At 43.0% G+C, this 20,993-nt stretch overlaps 1 protein-coding gene across 1 annotated transcript; it reads right to left on the bottom strand.

Moving 5' to 3' along the window:
• Nucleotides 1-456: 456 nt before the first annotated feature.
• On the bottom strand, nucleotides 457-19,340 carry plod2 (procollagen-lysine, 2-oxoglutarate 5-dioxygenase 2). Its single transcript, XM_068747799.1, has 20 exons — nucleotides 19,241-19,340; nucleotides 13,809-13,900; nucleotides 13,475-13,611; nucleotides 12,858-13,021; nucleotides 11,625-11,737; nucleotides 11,473-11,536; nucleotides 11,158-11,255; nucleotides 10,062-10,163; nucleotides 8,465-8,590; nucleotides 8,228-8,349; nucleotides 7,602-7,706; nucleotides 6,581-6,706; nucleotides 5,780-5,921; nucleotides 4,992-5,054; nucleotides 3,745-3,858; nucleotides 3,402-3,467; nucleotides 3,096-3,200; nucleotides 1,297-1,443; nucleotides 975-1,100; nucleotides 457-845 (listed from the first exon to the last, which is right to left on the bottom strand). The coding sequence occupies exons 1-20, from the start codon at nucleotides 19,338-19,340 to the stop codon at nucleotides 690-692; spliced, it is 2,268 nt and encodes a 755-aa protein (XP_068603900.1). The 3' UTR covers nucleotides 457-689.
• Nucleotides 19,341-20,993: the final 1,653 nt, after the last annotated feature.

Genomic DNA, 20,993 nt, shown 5'->3' with positions numbered 1-20,993 from the left:
GTGACTTAAGAAGAGACTTTGGATTTTAGTAGAGTCATTGTTGTGTCTTATTTTCAGCAGATGGCAGAGGCAGATTCCTTTTCTATTTCTTTTAAGTGGCTAAAAACCAGATTTAATACACTTGGTATGGCTAAGATCTCCAAACAAACCCACTTAAAAATATCTACACTATCCCTTTGCAGAAAAATGGATTATCGATCAGCACCGGTCATTTAAGAAATGATATTTTTACAGTATAGAGTGATATTTTACCTGAAATGCGAAGACTTGTCCCGTGCCATTCTAGCATGGTCGCTGTTAGCACAGCAGCTTGCTCCCATAACTTAGCAAATGAAAAAATCTTGATTGATCAAGATCATTCCTGGTAGGATGATGTTTTGCGTGGAGAATAAATTACTTTCCGTGGATGCAGGAATGAGACCCCCCCCCCCCCCCCCCCCCCCCGGAAGACACACTTCTTTCGTGTTTGTGCATCTAAACAAACAACTTTTGCCACTTCCCTTTTCACGCTACGCTCTGTGTGAGCGTAGCATCCTTTGCAGCAATTTCTTCACTTTATAAAAAACAATTGCTTTTGAAATCCAACTGCATTGGCAAAACATCCAAGGCGTGACGCAAAGGACAAACCCAGAATGGCAGGAGAAAAAAAAAGAAAAGAATGCAAAGCAAAGCCAAAAACGCTGCAAAGTTCAAGGGTCGATGAAGGACACTGCGATGTACCGGGTGCCGTTGGTTGTGGGCAAGCCTTCGTGGAGGTGAGTCAGTCGTCCAGGGTGCATGAAGCTCCACCCCTTCCTTGGTGAGTCTACAGAACAGTTATACCGATGGAAACGGCAACCTCCACCCTAAAGGAGAATGAAACAAGAAAATAATTTGACAGATCGTCTTTGCAATAAGACAGAGTTAATGAGACTGTGACAAAGATGATTTAAGAAAGGAATGTATGATAATATACAGACTCTTCGTCTTCTTACCTGAAAGTCTGCGTTTTTGCTGTTGAGGGCGACGTTGATGGTGAAGGTGGAGGAGTCGTGATGGGGCCTTAAGTATGCTTGCCTCTCAGGCGTGTATTTTACCACAAAGTTCATCACAGCATAGCCCTGGGATAAGAGCACATGAATGCATCAAGTTACCTGACAGCCGACGAGTCTTTCCAGTCGATGCTAAATCTCACATTTCACAGAATCTTTTTTTCTTTTTGCTGTATGTAAGAAAACCGGCTTGCAGTTTGGCTTTGGGGCAAATACAATTCAAACGTGGTATCTTGCTTTTGCTTCTCTGTGACTTCAGGCTGACCTTGGTGTAGTAGCCGGAGTAAACCTTCAGCGTGATGGGAGATATGAACTCTCGGATAAAGTGCAGCCATTCTTTATCAAAGCCGATCTGCTTCATATGAATGTCGTCTGTGGGCACGGTCTCGTAGCCGCCGGTGATCCTCTTGTCCTGAGCAAAAAAAATAAATGGGAGGGGAACCAAACACACGGTGGCGTGATTAACGACGGAACGAATGACCCACCGTCCTCGCTGTGTGCGACCACAGTTTTCAAGGTGATAATGACGATGGTGCTTCTGTGAGAGCGTGTGCAAGCACATGCATGTCTTTAAAACCGGAGGCTGCACTGTTGTGTGCCTGCGTGGGGCTTAATGACCCATCCCGCTTCAGCAGCAGACTTACTGGGTGTGTGTGTGTGCATGTTTAGGTTCACATGTTGCTTACCAATTTCAACCTACATAAAACAGGCCACATGAATTAGACACCACAGACATAAAACACAACATCGTAGACATTTATTTAGCTCTATTTAAACGACCCGCAGAGGACGGTCATTAAATTAACCATGTGTGTAAATAAATATGCGCAATACTCTTCACGTATGTGTGTGTGTGTGAGGGAACAAATGCATGACACATCAATTTTAAAAGTAGCTTATGAGGAACATCTATTTGCATCTGGCTGACATTTGACCCCCCACTCCACACACACACACACGCACGAAAAGGTGTGAAAGGTAACCGCTCATCCAGCCATCAAAGGCATGTCTGTAACAATAAAGTTTACGAGGCAGTAATTTGGAATTATTTCCTTCTGTCCATGTCTGGTGTCTGGGTTTCATTAGTTAAACACAGGGAACACGCACTCATCAAACACTTGAGACATAAAACCCATCGTCTCTGTTTTAAACCATCTATACAATAGCAAACAGCTTCAGCTTATAAAATGAGCTCTATGTGCAGCCATTGCTGGAAATGTTGCCGAACTTACTATAACAAACCTCTACTGAAGCTCTATTGAGAGACTGATATTCAGCTATGCAATATTAAATGATGCTAAGGAGAGCTCTTTGCCTGCCAATGCAATAGCTTTGCATTTCTGTGGAAGCTGCACACCTTAAAATGTACATAGTGACATCATTTGAATGGAAAATAGATTCTCCTCATTCCAACATGCACCATTTGCTGATGTTATAAAAGCCAATATTACAGTATATGTGCTATTTCTATGATTAATCTGTAAATTATGATACAATAAAATAAATAGTATGTTCTTGAGCATTTGGGGCATTTTGACATGTCTTGGTTTGTAATTCGATATGAATGTCCCGAGTGAGAATGTGTGGCATGACGATCCAGAGCTATTCACAGCAACTTCCAGCTATCTATACAATCACAGACCGATAAAAAAGAACACGTGTGCAACTCTATATGATAGATTAAGAACCTTTTTGTAAAGTTTTATAAATGAAACTAATTCCTCTTTCGGCTTGTCCCGTTAGGGGTCGCCACAGCAAATCAACCTTCTAGTCGATTGCGTGCTTAATTCTGGCTAAGTCTTACGTCGGATGCCGTCCCTGCAGCAACCCTCTGCATGTATCCGGGCTTGGGGCCGGCTCAAGGGAGACCCCACCCGTGCGACCTATGAGGCTGCATTAAATGAAACTAACCAGCAATTATCTGAATTATTTATTTGTATTTGGACAAGAGCTTACAGACCAACCAATCATCTTGCATAATATAACCACAATTTAAAAAGTGCAGCGTCTGCAGTACGCTGATGACGGCTCCGTGTTCAGTGCAACTATGCTCACGGTACTGACCTCGTGTTTGCCTCCGGACCACGATCCATAGTGTTCCATCTCCTCCACTATTTCATCACAGGCCTTCTCTGTGAATATTGGAAACCAGAACACATCTGGACAAGGCTGCAAACACACACACACACACACACACACACACACACACACACACACAGTCAGACTGCTGAGATTTGGACCGCACCTTCACCTTGAGCAGTAATGAATGTAATGTAATATCCACATGTGTTTAAAAAAGCAGATGTTGGGATTTTCTGTCCGGTTTTCTGTCATTCTCTGCCTCAAACACAGACACACGCTTTTACAGACCTCCTCTGTGTAGTTCTCCGTGAAGATTCGGCTGTAGTTCTGGTGGATGTATTTCGCCTTCCAGTCCTGAAACGAGAGAGATTTTCAGATCAGTGGCCATTTTTGGGACCCGCTGACCTGCATACATCACAGCACTACTCCCCTCTGAAACAGGGGCGAGTCCTGACATGCTGGGTGCAGAAATGAAAAGCCTTATCAGTCAGGAGTCTTATCACAGAAACGCTTTGTATGAGTTCCCTACAATCCTTTTACCGTGGCTAATAACCGTTACAGGTGTTGATACCAGCTGTTCAGTAATGTGAACCTTTTGTTGTAATAATAATGAGGGATCATGATGACTTACCACGGGGTTTTCAAATATCTGCCACAAGTCGTTGTTATAACGGGATATGTTATAATTGGCTGTGGACATGAGCCTCCCAAAGTCGTGCCGGTTCGTTAGGTACATGAAGACTCCCTACAACAAGCAAGAAGAGGTTCAGTCAGTTTGACAGAAGCTAAGAAATCAACCCTAATACAGCCATCTTAGCATGTCACGACTCTGACGCTGTAGGTTATAATTAGGACGGATGTTAATGATATAAACTGCTCATTGGCGACTTGTCATTTTCATAAAAGTGAAAATGAAGCTTGAACCGAGTGCACTTCGACACAATTATGTTCTAATTTGGATAGAGGCGGAGGTTCCGTATAAATAATCTCAGATTATTTATGGGTTGTGGGGGAGCTCGAAGGGGTTGTTGGGTTGGGAACAGGACAGGGTGATGAAGGTAGTGGGAGAACAGGAATAAAGGGGTGCTTGGGATAAAGCAACTCCAGGAATGATATTCCTTATACAGTGAAGCAAAGGGAGGGCGCTGTGTGTGTGTGTGTGTGTGTGTGTGGGGGGGGGGGGATTTAGACTCTGTCAGACTAGGCTTTGGTGATGACCTAAGATGATTCATTAGGATTGGTTCTTGCAAATTCCTTCCAAATTGTTTATAAAAAAAGATCATGTTGAGAAAGATATTTAGACCAGGTGGTTCAGAAGAATGAAAAAACTAATCTTGCTGGAGCCTAGTCTGAGATCAGTCAGCGCGTTTAGAGGGAGCAGCTGTTACACATGTTGTCTGTAGAGGTTGGCGGTTCGAGGTAAAGCATCAGGACAGGGGACCTGCATGGGAACTGACTCTCCAGCCATCTTTCTCCTCCGTGACCTCCTCTCGGAGCAGATGATAAAACCAGGACAGAACGCACGTCTTTCTCTCTTTAGCTGCAACACACTGAACCGAAACTCAAGCAAAAAGCCGACATCAATTTCCAAAGAGCTGCCTGATTTATTTTGTGAGGATAAAGGCAGCGACTGAGAATACAATAGAATTGATGAGACCAGAATTCCATGCCATTTAAAGACGGAGACAAATTTGAAATTTAGTACGGTACCTGCCATATCTTCAGGTTTAATACTCAGTACTACATCAAAATCCTAAATTAGACTTTTGCCCGTTTAAAGGAATGAGCCACAGCTCAGATTGACTTCCAGATTGACTAACCCATTTGGAAATGGATGTTGGAGAAAGCAGAATAATCACAAAAAAAACAAATGGAAACCTTTGGGGGCCTGAGCATATGGAATGATTCCGGAGAAGGAGATTCTTTTTCTCTGTGACTGGTCTAAAATAAAAGAGAAGCATCATGTAAACAGAACAAAAAATGATCGTTTCAGAATAATATATATACACTGTATATGTCACATACATAGCAACTTAGGAGGAGAAGAAATGTGCCTGCATGAAAAAGAGGCAAAGGTTCCCTCTGAAGCTGATGTTTCTTTTTTCGTGGGTTAATCTGGGAGGTGATGCATGCGAGGGCAAAAGGTGATAGCGCGCCGAAGCACATCCAGCATGCTGGCAATTTAGTACAGCAGAGTGGTTGATGTGTCGGTCACATGAAACGGAGACAGGTGAACAGAGAACAAGTGGAAAGAAAGGCTCATAGCAGACCAGACGACATTTATGTTGGCTATACAATGCAGGCAGTGAAATTGTCCCACTGACGAGGATGATGTGATGAGAAAATAAAAAAAGGATTATTGGCTTGAGACCCTTTAAGCACAAATCAGCGACCATAAACAGCAGGTTCATGCCTGGATGACAGACGAGGACATTTCAAACCGCTGATACTTGCCAGAGATTCGATTCTGTTGAGCTGTTGACTTTATGTCAGGGTTATGATACATTGCATTTAAAAAAAATATATATATCTACAGAAACTTTTCCATCTAAAAATTCCTTAAAACAGAAAAGTTTTCATAAATGCGGACTACAGGTACTTTATTTTTATTTTTTAACTAAGTCATGAATCCCTCAGGATGGGGGGGGGGGGCTACGAGTTCTTACCGTCTCTCTGGCGTTTCTACAGAAAGCCATGTCTGGGTCGAGTTTCTCCAGAACAAAGCAGTTTCTCTCTTTCAGCTCATTCCTCAAAGCACTGCCCTTGACGAGATATACGTGCGCCATGTACGGAATGTTCCACACGCCCCTGGAAACAACATGGCGTGGATGAGAGGAAGGAAGCGTGCATGAGCACAAGTGCGTTGTAAAAGTTAGCAACAAAAAAAAAAGACAATGTGGTGAAAGATCGTATTTATCCACAATCAGACCAGTGATTGGTTGCTGATGATTGGGTTATAACCATAAACCGGTTCCATGATGCTTATTACATTCCAAATCCAGTCTTGGTTTTTGAGGTTTATTTCTATCTACAGATCTCAAACATCTTTTCGGACACACCCTGGCCAGCCAATACATTTTGCCAGTGCTGGCACGAGGACGTGACCCCTTGACGTCTCCCTGCCGCAGGGCCACGGGTGATTAATTCTGGCTTTCTTCGGTGGAGGGTGCATGTTTTTTTTTTTATTTCCTTCGTGCCATCTGGTTACCATTTCAACGTATTTTTAAACGCTTAAAACGTGGGCAGGTCAGGAGGAAATGAATTTGACTCTTTTGCACCTGAGGCTGTGCCACCCAGATTATAAATATATTGTAAGATGTAGGTCTTAATGAAGGCCTTTTATGTACCTTTGTGTTTATGACTAGACCTGGATGATAACTGTTTCAGCATCATAAGAACTGTCTTTTGAATCATTTCGGCAAATCCATCGCTGAGCGTGGCATTGTGAATTATGAAATGTTACTTACGCTCGTTTTCTCTGAACAATGTCGACATAATCTTCAGAGCGAGCGTAATAGCCGTCCAGGCTCAAAGCTCCCCAGAAGTTGGACCATAGCTTGTTGTGACGGGTGACAAGGGGACCAATGATTTTTCTGTCGGAAGGGAAGAAGCAGAATGAGATGGCTGTTCTGTTGCAGCGTACCTAACTCAGGGGCCACCGACAGCCAGCCGCCAAATGTGGCGTGTCTCTAAATCGAAGACATCAACCGCTCTACGGAAAGATATGATGATTGCCAAGTCGCTAAAAGATTGTGCAGTATAAAGTATAAAGCGAGCCAGACCCGTGAGTCATACTGGACTGGACTCGGATACGTGCAACGGCTTACTGCAAGCGCCTGTTATTCTAAACCCAAAATCTGGTCTACTTAGAATTTGTATGGAATAAAGGAACAATATTTTTCCACTGCTGCTCCTTTCGTCTTTCAAACCAAACCACGATGAAAGGATTGTTCTCTATTATAGGAAATACACTTGAAAAACTGAGCCATAAATCACAGTGTTGGTTTCTATGGATGTGCAACAGGACTTGTGTTTTCTACCGTGGACTTTTCTTGGTTAACGTATATTGTCATTTTCCCCCCGCAACATCAGCGCCAGCACAGCGTTCTCATGCTTGTCTTTAAATATCCGAGGAGAGGCATTCGCTTTCCTTTTTTTTATGCCTTTACTAGATCACAATACTGCAGCCACAACGACATGCAGTTCATGGGAAGGTTTTGTTGAAAGTCAGGAGCTGGAGAAAGGAAAACCGTTTGTTTTCATATAATGCAAAGTGGCACGTTAAGGTCGGTGCAACGGACTAATCCTGCGCTTCCGTGTGGGGCAAAGACAGGAAGACGGAGAGGCTCTGTTTTAAAACTTTCATTCAGTCTGCTTTAATGTTCTTGTGGTTTTTTTGGCTGCTTGTGGGATGAACTCAACGGTGCAACAATCACAACAATCTTCCAGCATGGGAAGCTTTTTGAGCGTGTGGTGTCTGTCCCGTACCTGTTCTGCTCAATGAGAAGCTTCAGCGTCTGTCTGTTGGTGAGCATCACATCTGAATCTATGCTGAAGTAGTAGTCGCATTTGGCATCCTGACGGCAAAGATCCCTAATGAAATACAAAAAAAAAAAAAAAACCCTCACAGATACAGCAGGAGAAGTGGCCTTCATTCCATCCAGAACTGATTACAGTAAATAAATACTCACTACATTTAAGATTCTGGTGCATAATGGGATTTTACCAACATTAGAGACGGCTAATAAACTGTAGACTTCTTAATTATAGGGCTGTCCTGAACAAAGCTTTTAGGTGTGCTGTGTGCTGTTCATAGGATCTCTGTGATGGAGATCAGAAATGACATTATCGCCATGACAACAGACTAACACGGGATTGTGAGATTGCCCAAATTGAGGAGGGGGGGGGGATCCTGGAGAAATATAGAACCAATTCTGATTGCTCCAGCTGAAATGGGGCACATTACCTCATGCCTGGAGAGGCAACTATTGACCTGGCAAAATTTCAGTCAGTCTAAAGCTGTTGTAAAACATGTTGTTTGACATGTTTATAGTTTCTTTCTTTTTAAACCACAAGATTGTGATAGATGGAGTTTAGCGAAGCGGGATCCGTACATTCCCATGTTCCTGGCCTCTCCTTGGCTCAGATTCTCTTCTGGTCCCACAACCTTGAAACTGTAGAAGGCATTCCTATTCTCTTCCCAAAACTCTTGGATGTGCTTCTCATGATAGACCTCCTAAGCAATGAATGAAAAATAAATATGTTAGGGAGGGCCACATATGTGGAGCCACGCTTGCCAAAGGTCAACTGTAGTGCAGATCCTAAAAGCAGCCGCAGCTGTATTCACTCACATTATTGTGGACAAAGAGTTTGATTTTATCCTTGGGGTAATCCAGAGTCAGCAGCTGCTGGAAGAATTCAGGAAGAAATGGACTTGGCTGCTCAATGAAGACTCCAACCAGCACATCGGGATACTCCTGTTTATATTATATGAAAGACAAATGAGTACCTTTTTAAGCAAAACACAGTTTAGTCAAGAGCACTGTTTAACATAAATCACAGATTATTTGACATTTCACCTTGCACAACGTTACTACAGGTGTTAATGTATTAACGTCAGACTGACCCTTATATAACCTAAGGTGACAAAAATGAAAGCGGTTAAATTGAAGCTTGGTACAGCCTGCGCTTCAAAATGAAAGTCAGCCATGTGCAACTCTTTTCAGAGGACTGTAAACTTAGAAAAGTATTGTTCAAATGTTTGGGCCAAAGAAGATAAATAATCCATAAAGGAGGAGGCACAACAACAACAAAAAAAGAGATGAGGAAACATTTTCCCATGACAGTTCCACTCCGGCCCACACAACTCCGTCTGTACTCCTGGTCAGGGATGAAAAGGGAGCCACAGAGAAGCTTCTAATTTGCTAGTTCCGCTGCAGTTGCTTCTCAGACTTGAGAACTCACGCATCTCGTCAGACTGTGCTTCATTTGCTCCAGACATACAGAGGATAGGCAGCAACAGGAAATGATGTCGTTAAGAATGACTAAAGCATTTATTAAAGTAGACAGAACGACACCTAGAGTCTGATTTCAAAACGAGGGACCAGGAGAGGCAGTGGAAGCTCTGGGTCACTCGCAATAGGGCTGGTTTTTTTTGTGTCTTTTTAAGACCTGGGCTCATTCCCAAAACCAAAGTACACAAATAGCCAAGCTAGACTGCCACTGACCTGGGTTTACCACAGTGTGACCAGTGTTCCACATTGGAATGAATTGTCTGTACCAAGTCGCACATTATTGAGAAGCAGTGTTTGATCTGCAGCCATTGTGGAAGGTCAGCAAGGTGACTCTAGATCTAGTCTCAATAATAGATTTTAGAATAACCCTTTTGCTGCTCGTCAGCGAGAAGACATTGAATATTTGTATATACATATTTATACCTCTCTATCCCCAAAGGAAATAATATTTGGCAGGAATACTGTCAGGCAGCCAAAGTCATTATAGTGCATGCCGTTCCTGCTGCACCACACGTCACCAGAGTGGCTGAACTCTGCGACAAATTTTCAGCATAACCACTAAAGCGTCTGTGGGTGCAGCCAATACTGAGAGAGGCCCACTAAAAAGCGAGCCGGTCGGTGGTGACGCCCCTTTAAATGAGCCTTTCTGTAAAGCCAAGAAGCCATATCCTACACCGCAGCAGTGCGGCGCTTCCTTTTCTCCCCAAGTAGTCGGCTTGATTCACGGCGTCCAAAAGTACCAGCAAGTAAAAGTTTGTTGTTGTTGGAAATGTGTGCAGTAGCAGCAGTCTTATCTGTTCCATTCCTCCTGACGAGATGGAAGCTAACGGTTAGCTCAAGCTGTGGGACAAATCTGATGCTTCATGCTTTCCTACAGCGTGCCCAGAGGGGGAGGATGGTGGGGGGGGATGGATCCATTTACAAGCACACTTACATTTAACTGAGACAAGTCGATAAGATCTTCGTCACAGTGTCCACAGCCATGTTCGTAGTTCCATGCATTGGGGACATAGTTGGCCAAGTAGTTCAGGTACATCTGCAGAGTAAGACTAAAATGAGAACATGCAGAAACTCCTATTCTCCTACAATCTGAATGCATTCTCCTTTTATGGCCCTGGTTTGCTGAAGAATGAAGACATTCGCTGGCAACACAATGGCTTCAATGCAATCAGTCTCTCGTCACAGACATAATTATTGTAAACTTTTGTGACCATGTTGGAGTTGGAATGAAAACTGGAAAGTCATACATTTTAGTCGATTTAGTTGGCTTTCCGTTGTTCTTTACACTCCTTCCATCGATTTTTGTTGAGGGAGTGTTATCGGAAATTAGTTCAGCAGTTTTTGAGTAATTTGGGAAAATATTTGTAAAAATGTATATAAAGATAAGGATGGTTGAAGAAAGTGGGAATTCCAAATTTGATAGTATTTTCCATGGTACAAATCTAATCCTTCCCACCAAGAAGGAGAACAAAAAACCATTACAATGTTAAAGAAAGTGAAATATATATATATATATTTTCCCTGATCCAGTTTGAAATTAAAATGGGTTTAGCCCAACCATCCCACCAAACCTCTCCTGCATATGGTGAGGCCTTTGGGAAGAATGACTCAACAGTTTGGCGGATTTGGTTTGTTACCAAGGAAGAGCAGGGACAGACGGCTGGTGGTGAAACCGCTGCTCTAATAAACAGGGACTGGCGCCCCAAAATGAATAGGAGACACGTGGACAGAAGAATTGCAGACTAGTTTTGCCTTTTGACTTCTTCCCCAGGTTGAATAATGAACTGACTTTTATGGCCAGTGTTATTGGAAAGTGTCACTGGATCAGAATACACATATATATATATTTAATTCAAGCTGTAAAATACAATCTGTGATGATTAATGTTAGCTGGATAAAAGTCTAAAAAAAAGACATGCACCAGCAGAAACGTATCTGGAAATAGGAGTTCAGTGACTCAACCCAACGCTTGTGTCCTTGATGGGAAGGGTTAACTGTGTGCTCTTCCATGAGTATGCTGTGTCACTCACTTTGGTGTACGCGTTGCCGTGGACGACAACAGGCAGAGAGTCGTACACTGTGTTTCTGACTCTTACACGATCTGATCCAAACTTGAGAAGCACTTCATCTGCCAACAACAACAAAAAAATGGAAACGAAAAACATTCAGGCCAGGTAGTGAAAATGGACTCGCGGCATGGATGAGAGCCGTGCAGGCTTATAACTTGCAGGTTAAACGTAATTGGTTAATGCCCCTCGTATCCCTTTTTGTCTTCAATTGAGAAGCATAGAACTATTAAGCATAAAGCGTAGCGGTGAACTGGATCAGCATTGCCAAATTCTCACCAACTGCCCCATTCAGGTTTTGGAAAATCTGGCACTTGTGGTCCAAAGTCATGTTAAGAGATTGCTGAAAGAGATGAAAACGCAAACGGTGTATTTCAGAGATATTTGAATGGGATTGTATTCTTGCACAAGTCTTGACACAACCTACTTACTCGTTTTAAAGGATCTAAATATAGTTTCGTGTAGAAGAGCTGGTCGTCGTCGTTGTCATGGAGATCCCATTGTGAAACGACTCTGTTTATGTATGGCGCGTAGCCCATGATACCTGCAAGTAAACATTGTGAAACGCATTGGCCAGCAGTTCATTACAGGGTTTGGAGATGTTTACAAGCAAGGTCGTATACAGCTGGTAGAATTTTGGTGTCAATTATATTGCATCTGCTGGCTCCTTGCTGAAGTGTGTCTGCAATAGACTTTAAGCCACAATAAGCAAGGACTTTCTCTTGGTGGTTCTGGAGCAATGTGTAACTGTATTGCAGTATAGTACAGTACAGTACAGTATTCTCTCTAAATGCAATCTCTATTCCAAGTTTCACCATCTCCCCACTTTTCTTTTCTTGCTGAATGGACCTGACCACTGAACCAGATTGCAGGGTTTGCACCACTTTGCATCCCATCAAAAAAAAAAGCCTCAGACACTGTAAACAAGTCAGTGGAAAGACGTGGCGTAACCTTGATGGGTGGAGCAAAAAAAAGAAAAAGAAGCGGTTGTCGGGTCACAACATTTTGCTCACATTGATGACTTATTCGCAAAATAATTAAAGCTCTCTAATGCTCTGAAATGTGACTATTTTGACAGTTTAAAATGGAGAAAGACATTCTCCGATCGGTGGTTGAAAACGAGCAAAACCTGTAATTTTACGGTATGTTCTGGGATCCCAGACAAATTCAAAAGTCACATCAATGATAACAAATGCTTCAGGCAGTCTCTGATCGGTCGGAGGCAGATATCCCCAAATCAGAGGGGCCAGTCCAAGGAAGATGGCTGCAGGGAAGGTGGCAATTCTTTGCCCCGACTGTGGGCTGAAGAGGAGAACATACTGGTCATCTCCTTTTGCAAAGAAGGATTGTATATATTCAGTGGTTTTTTTGCCACGTTCAAAATATTTGTTGTTATTCCTTGAAACTGTTTCCTTGAAGCAGACGGAAGCCTCGCTGCTTGAATTCCAGATAGTCCAGATCATTTCATTCAACTGATGGTGGGATGTAAACCAATGAGCAACCGTGTAAGTCCTGGGCTTAACATCGCAGCAGCGCCAGTTCTTCTTCTACGCCACAGGATATGTTCAAATTAAATATTTCGTGGCGATCATCCAAAGATTGAGAGACACATTGTCCAATACAAAAATCCTATTTGGATCCTATTTTGAATTTCTAGAACTCACCTCCGGAGTTGAGGTAGCGTTTGCCACTCCGGATTGAGGGGTACTTGTCAGCGAGCCGCTTATCCGGCCATACCAGTCCCTCAGCAGCGAAAAGCACTTTGTGATTGGCTTTCTGGAACTTCCTGAGAATCTCCTCAGGCCCCGCAGCAAAGATTAGATCATAGCTGAGAAGGAGAAGGAAAGACAAAATGCGATACATCATTACCCCTTTTCTTTCGAGGCCTTCTTTTTCTTGCATGTCATCATCTGACACTCAAACTAGGCTGCTGCTCGCCCGAGACAGATATGAATCTAAATGAAAGCGCTGAAGCAAGAGAGAATCTGTACAGGCAAAAGCATTCCTGCTTCGCGTTGTAAGATATTGCATGAAGATTCCTGCTTTGCCAGACAGAAGAAAATGACAAACCCTTCACATGAGCTGGCGCTGGCTGATTCAAACCCACACCATTATTCAAGGGGCAGATATAGTGTGGATGTGAAACCTCTGTGTGTTTCTGGTGATTTTGTTTTGTGGGGTAAACCATAACAGTAAAAGAGCTGATTCATTCATTCTCATTCTGCTAGTTTGAACTTAGATCTCCCCAGGATAATGGTGAAATAATACTAATACATCATACCTATCCACAGAAAGGACAACAAGATCCTCCTGGTGAGCCAGAGCCTCCATGGCCTCCTTCAGTAGTCTGACCTTTTGCCCTCCACCGATAGAGCGACCCACATCACCGCCCTTCCATGCTTCTCCCATTCCCAACACCTGAGGCAGAACACAAGAAGAAAAATATGCAACTTTGTACCTGCAGAAAATGGAATGCAAACTGGTGGAGCATGCAAAAACACGCTTTTTACTGAGGCCTTACACCAAAGAGGGAATTATTGACCCAAAGTCAGGAGTGCTCCTCTAAAACCAATGGTGTGTGCGTGTGCGTGTGCGTGTGCTTGAGAAGATCTCACCTTCACAGTGTAGTTGAAATAACTTGCAGACTGCATGAAGCGGAGGAAGCCATCTGTTTCCTCTGTTGCTACGGTTAAGACAAGCAATTTGTCTAAACAAAAAAACAGGAAACACATTTACACAACTTTTCAAAGTTTTCAAAAGGTCGCAGGGATGTAAGGAATATGCTCCCGCCACATTTCAAGTTAAGAAGTGACTGATTTCAATGACATTTTCTTCTTGTTTCAATTCCTATAATTACTCTCATCTTGATTTAAGCAAAATGCAGAAGCACATTTTAGAACTTGAATATAGTTCTTAATCGATTTCTTTTTTCTTTTTCTTTTTTGCAGTGAGTGCTGCAGTCAGGTGTCGGAGGAGGAGGAGGATCCAATTAGCTCTGCAGCCCCATGTAAAGCTCAAGAGATGCATGCTGAACCCAGCAGGCTAGTTTCCGTTTCTTCTTTTTCTGTTCTTTACTAACCTACTTTGATTGGAAACACCGTAATCTGATCGTGGTGGAAGGAAGGAAGTGCGCTAATCTCTAAATCTCGCTCATCAAACTGTTTTTTTTTTGCATTAAACGGGGAATGCGTGTTATTCTGAGCTATTTGCAATGCTTACCAACACGTCAAATGTTTTGTGTGTCCAGTCACGCTCCCGTGCCAGATGTGTGAGAGTAGCCAACAGGAGGAGAGGAATGTACCTCACGTAGTCCTGCTCTAACTCTTATCCAAGAAAGGCATGGATATACTAAGTGGTCTTCCCCTCTCCCTCTGGATTTGCCTGACATAGAGTTCAGCCTTCCAGGTAAACTTTCTCACTTCAATAAGCAAACAGTTCTAACTCAGCCGCTAAAGGGCTAAGCTGACAGGAAGAAAGTATTTTCTGAAGATTTGAGAAATGTATCATGGGAATGTGGGTTTGCCTTTCATGCAGGAAAAACAGTCTCTTTTCCTCTTTGAAAAATAGACAGAGTGAACACAAACTCCCGTTAATTCTATTTGAGTCATCTCAAAAAATAAACACACAGCGCACAGTGTTTGCTCTGAAAGCTCGCTGAAGTTGTCCGGAAAGAATCGGGCGACGTTAGCTCAGTGAACAGATCCCTTTGTCCTTGCTTCGATTTCACTGAGCCTGACGTGAATAGGTGAACAGGGACACTATAATAGGCCAGAATCTGACAGCCATGAGAAGGTAGCAGAGAGATGGTTTATTCTGGGTGTTTTGTTTTAGTTCAGCTCTAACTGACATTCCCAAGTATAAGCACAAGCCACTGTATAAAGTATAAACCTTCCCCACTGGTTTGTGGACAAACCACAAATTTGGCATTGCCACAATCTTGGTTTATGAATACAATGTATTTTGTCAGTGGAGCCCCCTGCTGGCCATCAGCATTTATGTAGGATTGAGACTTGAGACTCTTACGATGCAAAAGCTCAATCCACTAAATAATGTACACGCTGCACAGTGAATTAGTATTTATTTTACATCAATAGACTTCATCAAATGACCAGGCACAAAAGGCCACAATTCAATCTTCTATCAGCATTTATTGGTGCACGCAACAGTTTTGTTGCACATCAAGCAGTTTCAGAGCTGCTAAATGCTTCACGACATCCACCAGCCAGTCGCGACCTGTCTGTCTGCTGATTGGCCCTGAGCAGGTTTATAGAGCAATTGGAAGCAGCTGTCTGAATTGTAAAACCATGATTCTGCATAGTCATCGCTTCAAACGACCACTTTCACATTTTTACAAGGTTTTCATGCTGTCATTTGATATATTCTTAAGAAAATATCAATCGCAGCTGCTTTGAGGTCTAAGGGAGGACTTCAGGGAAAGCGACAGAACAGGTGTGCAACATCTGGCTAGTCACTGTGTGAAGTAGGTATCGATGTCTCCCCCCCCCCCCCCCCCAAATCGGACGCTGGAAAAATTACGTGGGATGCGAGTTCCGAAAACTGTTTGACAGTCCAACAGGCGTTCTCAATGAAGCATACTACAAGTTTAAGAACTGTGTTCTGCAGAAGGACAGAAGAATACATCTGCCATCTCATCGTTAAGTTAAATTGCCCTCACACGTATAATTTTGTCATCCATTAATTCTATAGATTCATAATAAATTGCTTTTCCGCTTTGCGGATCATGGAAGTTGCTGGAGTCTATCCTAGCTTTCTGTGGGGTACACCTCAGATGTGTCGCCAGCGCATCGCTGGGTCACACAGAGACAGAAAACCATTCACTAATACACTATGGGCATTTTGGAGTAATTAATTCACCTAAATTGCATGTTTTTGGAGGTGGGAGGAAACCGGGGAACCCGGAGAACTCCCATACACACACGGGGAGAACATACAAACTCCACACAGATAGGTTTTGAACCTGGTACCTTCTTGCTGTGAGGCGACAGTACTAACCACTACGCCACTGTACCGCCCTGTCCACAACTAAAATAAAGTTATTTTCTTTTCTTGAGTTTTGGAGCCACCATAATGGACGAAACATACCATACCCACAATAAAAGAATCCTGCATGGGCATAAGCGGCAAAAGCCTGCGGTTCCAATTATATACGTCTAACCACAGGTCCTTCAGCCTTGGGATGTGGCACGGTGTCATCCAATCCGAGCCAGGGAACAATTTTGTAGTCTCGTGTCATTTTGAATAGATTATTTACCCAACAAAAACCGCTGTGTGGTAGAAAAATATCAACTAATTTAATCTGTTTTCAAACCTGCGGAGGTTTAGTTCGTGGAACCGTCTGTCGTTAGGACAGCGATTTGCAACCAAGAAAGACAACTTTGAATCCTGCTCTCTCACCAGTTCACCATGACTCGAGTATTCATTATTTCCAGGGGGGGTAAGCATGATGCTTGATATTTTTAGCCAATGAGCTGTCAGTCACATTAAATAATTAAAATGGTATATTTCCTGCATTTTCCGTAACCCTCTGCAGTGTTGCAACGATTAACAATCAAACAGCCATTGAAGGACAAAGGGAACATAGTCCAAGTATTTTAATCCCATTTTCACCACGCACTATTAACTGGAAATGGAGCCTGTTTCTCTACATGGAAAGTCAAATGAAAATTCTTTAAAGCAATGGCCAAACTTTTTTTTTTTTCCGTTTAGGGCCACTGAAACAGGCCTGAAGCAAACACATGTGGTAATACTGAAATGCATAATAATCCTCAGATCCCAGCTTCCCTTAGTTGCCTGACTTAATATCCAAAGTGTAACTTTGTCCACTTTGCTCAGGCACTGAAATATAATTAATAAAACAATCCTAAACCCTCATTGTCTTCCTCATAAAAAGAAAAAAAGATCCGACCTAATCCAATAATAACCCGGATTTTTGGGGGGGATTCGAATCAACTTGTTCCTTCCATTTCTAACATTTGCACGCTGTTGTTTTAGAATAATGATTCACTTCTCGAAGCTTTTCACGTTGTTACGTTAAAGTAAATATTCCCAACTTTGTATCCGCACAAACACTCCCCACAGAATATCCAGAATTACCAGCAAGTCAATGAAGGCTTCACGCACGAATCATCATCAGGCTCGCATTACGACACAAAAACTGCCTATTAAAACCAATACACAGCGTATACTCTGTGTTGTTCACACAGTCAGTCAGGAAACAGAGTGAAAGGCCTCTTTCACGTGGCCAGACTGGAGGGGGTGCGGGGCGGGGAGGGGGGGGGGGGTCTGCACCGCCAGGCTTGGGTCGCATTCCAAGACTGACAAGCCGGCAGCCACGTCCGCAGTTCATAGCACCAGCCAGGTGCACGCATAGGTGAGAAATGGGCAGAGGTCTGCGTTTCTTCTTCTTCTTCTTCTGTGTCTTTTTTACCAACGAATCAGCACATTCAATCTCAACCAACGGTGGAATTCCCACGGCTGGATTTCCACACAAAGAAAAACATCCATGCTGCATAAATATTGTTATTAGTTCCTTGCAAAACGTCATTTCTGCTTCGCTACAACGGTTAAACACGCCGGCTCCCCTTAAAATCACCCCAAGACATTTTGTGCAACTTTTTAACACGGTGAGTGACCTTGTTAAGAATGTGAGCATGCATGCCCGCATTCTTTGACATCATTCCATGCATCCATCCCTCCTTCAACTAAAAAGTGAGAACGAATTCCGTAACGCAACGTTTCTGAAGCTGCAGCCTCAAAATGGCCGAGTAAGACGTTTTATTGTTACAGCATGATCCTGTCAAAACATAAGAGGCAGAGAAGAACTCCTTAAGATTCATAAAAACACTGCAAATAATATGTGATACTGGACTAGCAGAATACAAACTCCAGTCTCGATTGCATTTTTAATCTTTTTCACACAAGGAAAACTGTTGTCATAAATAGTTATGATAGTCACTGATGAAAATCGAAACTTTACTTTAATAAATTGCCCTTTTGGCGGTTTTCTCATGAAGCTATTTGAACTCCAAACAGTTTGCATGTTGCTTACGTCCCAACCAGCTGCATCAGTTGTGTTGTCTCCCCTCCAGCTGAACTAGCAAGGCTTTTCAGAAGCAAACATTTTAACCCCTCCTGCAAATCTGGCCACTGTTTGACAAACACCAAGTTAAATGTGGAGACTGTTTGAAAGACACCCACTTAAAAACCAGAGCAGGGGGGGGGGGGGAGGACAAAAACAAGCCACTGCAAAAAGCATCATGAGAAAACCAGGTTTAAATGAAATATATTACTACACACATGCTTGTATAAAATGAGCATTTGCATCCACTTGTGTTGTTGTTTGCAGGTTTTTGCAAGGTGTGTGTGACTATAAAAGGAGCTGCGTTTAACTGAAATGATTTTAAAGCAACGCAGCCACTAACAAGAGAAGAGCTTTTCAACAAGTCAATAAAAGCGGGTGACACTTCTGGGGAGCTGTCAGGGATCATACGTGTATACTTACACCGGTATATGGGTTGTTTGAGCACTCAAACAGGTTGTACTTGGCCACGCAGCTCCAATTATAACGGGTTTACAACTGCGTCTCTTCGCGTTGCGCATGTTTGCTATTACATAAAAGGGAGTTCTGATTTGAGCTAACAGCTGTGTGATTACCTTGCTTTATGTAACTTAAAGTCTAAATGCAAAGCGTGAGAAAAAAAACAACCTGAAACCATCAAAGCCTCGCCTCCAATTGCTTTATAATTTCTCGCAGCGTCATTTCACAGCCTGACATCTGCGCGTAAAAGCGGAGGCTGCACGCAAACAAACAACACGGAATAAAAAAGCAATTGCGAGAAACCGCAGGCGGCTCTTGTGCGTCAAGCTCTGTCGTTTGCGTGGCTGCACGCATGCAACAGCGGCACCGCGTTAAAGACAAATGACATCATAGAAAAGGAGATATTGGCACATTTTTTGCGCAAAGCCTAAAAGTTATTTGCCCGCAATAAGGGGTAACAATTAGAAACGGGGGGGGGGGCTTCGTTACCTTTAGAAATGGGCGCAGGAGCCTGAGTTGCATCGTTGGAGACAGAATTTGCAAACTTCAGCCAGCATGAAAACACGAAGCAAAACTTGAGATACTCCATTATTGTCATAGTGTGCGTTCCCTCCCGGTGGATAACTGCCCATTTACCCCCCTCCCAGAACCAAAGCAGCGTTCAGGGACCGGTTAGATGTGAGGGGGGTGTCGCTCCTCTTGGTCGGGCAGCTCTTGGGAAGTGCGCGTTCGCTTCGGGCGCGTATAAGTAGTGGGATGCAGCGGGGATCAGCGCGCAGCGGGCGGGGTTGGCTTCCCGGTGAAGTCACAGCCCATGAAGAAGAGCACCGGAGGAGATAACGGTCCCCCAGTCACTCCCTGACGTCCAAGCGAAAGTGTGACTAAGCAGAGGTGTATTTGAACCCCCCCCTCACCCCCCCACCAATCTCACGCCTGTCTCTGGTAAATATCCCTCCCCTGGTCTCCTCCCCTCCCCTCCCTGCCCTCTCTGCTCAGAGAATCTTATTTTACACACATTCTGGAAGTCTTAATATTTACTTTGCGTGGATAAATGTGGTTATTTATTACCCTCCAGTCACAAGCGCTGGTTGACTGTTTTACCCCGGATGGTGGCAGAAAAATGCCTCACTCTATTTAAATAGAATTATAACTGCAAAATATACGTCATTTAAATATTAATATTATTATGATACATTGAAATGACTTTACAGAGTATTTTCACCATGTATTACTTATTCAGGAAAAGGATAGGAATACTTTCTCCACCACTGAGTACACAGAAGGATAAAATACTTATAAAGCTCAGAGTATTCAAAGTATAATTACCACGTGTACAGTTACATTTGGATCTGAAACTACTGATGAATTCCTTGATCCACTGACCGATCATTTGGTCTTTGCAATATATTCAATTGTAACGTGTAAAATGTATTGATTCTAAATTATTTTTAGTTATCAGCTCTACGTGTCATGATTTTCAGTCCCGTGGCTTCATCTGGAATTCATATGAAATCGTTAACTTGAAGCTGTGACACATGTTGGAACTGCTCCTGCTTACAGCAATTGATACGCACACACAAACACACAAACACAAACACACACACGCACACATGGCAGAATGGAGGAAAATAAGAACCAGATATAGAATCCAGTTCTCATTTGTCATAAGCTGAAAATGGTGTCTCTTTTCTGTCCATTAAGCTTTCTTCTTCTTCTTCTTCTTCTTCCATTGTCCATCATGCTTTGTTACAGTATTAGATTTGCCCCTGGTTAAAAGCTATTCCTGCCTGGCGAACACTGTGAGGAGGAGCCTCGATGGCTGCGCCCAGATTGTTTCATTTAATGACGTCACCGGGTTCATGGTTTTCAACTCAGCCGGAATCTTTATGGGACCCAAATGAGGCCCCTGGAGAACTCCGCAAACTTGAATATCAGGCATTCTTAAACTAGACTGAGCAAAGGTGTCAATCCCAATATTTTCAATCAAATGGCTCCATGGCAAATCATTACCAGGGATTTTGTTTATATTATTTTATTTTTTGCTCCGAGGTTTCTGAGGGAAACTGCTTTCAGCTGGAAAACATCAGCATCTGCAGCACAGAACCTCTTGTTGGATCTTGGCAGGATATGACAGATAGAGAATATGCAGTGTCTTGCTTCAACTGGCTCAAGTCGCGAACACTCACCAAACATTTGGAATAGTCGGTCCAATGTGCTCTGGATTTGATTACAGCCTGGCAAA

The sequence above is a fragment of the Brachionichthys hirsutus genome, chromosome 14 (genome assembly GCF_040956055.1).
Source record: "Brachionichthys hirsutus isolate HB-005 chromosome 14, CSIRO-AGI_Bhir_v1, whole genome shotgun sequence".
Lineage (NCBI taxonomy): Eukaryota > Metazoa > Chordata > Actinopteri > Lophiiformes > Brachionichthyidae > Brachionichthys > Brachionichthys hirsutus.
Note: the sequence above shows the minus strand (reverse complement) of the source record. Positions and strands in the feature narration are given on the sequence as shown.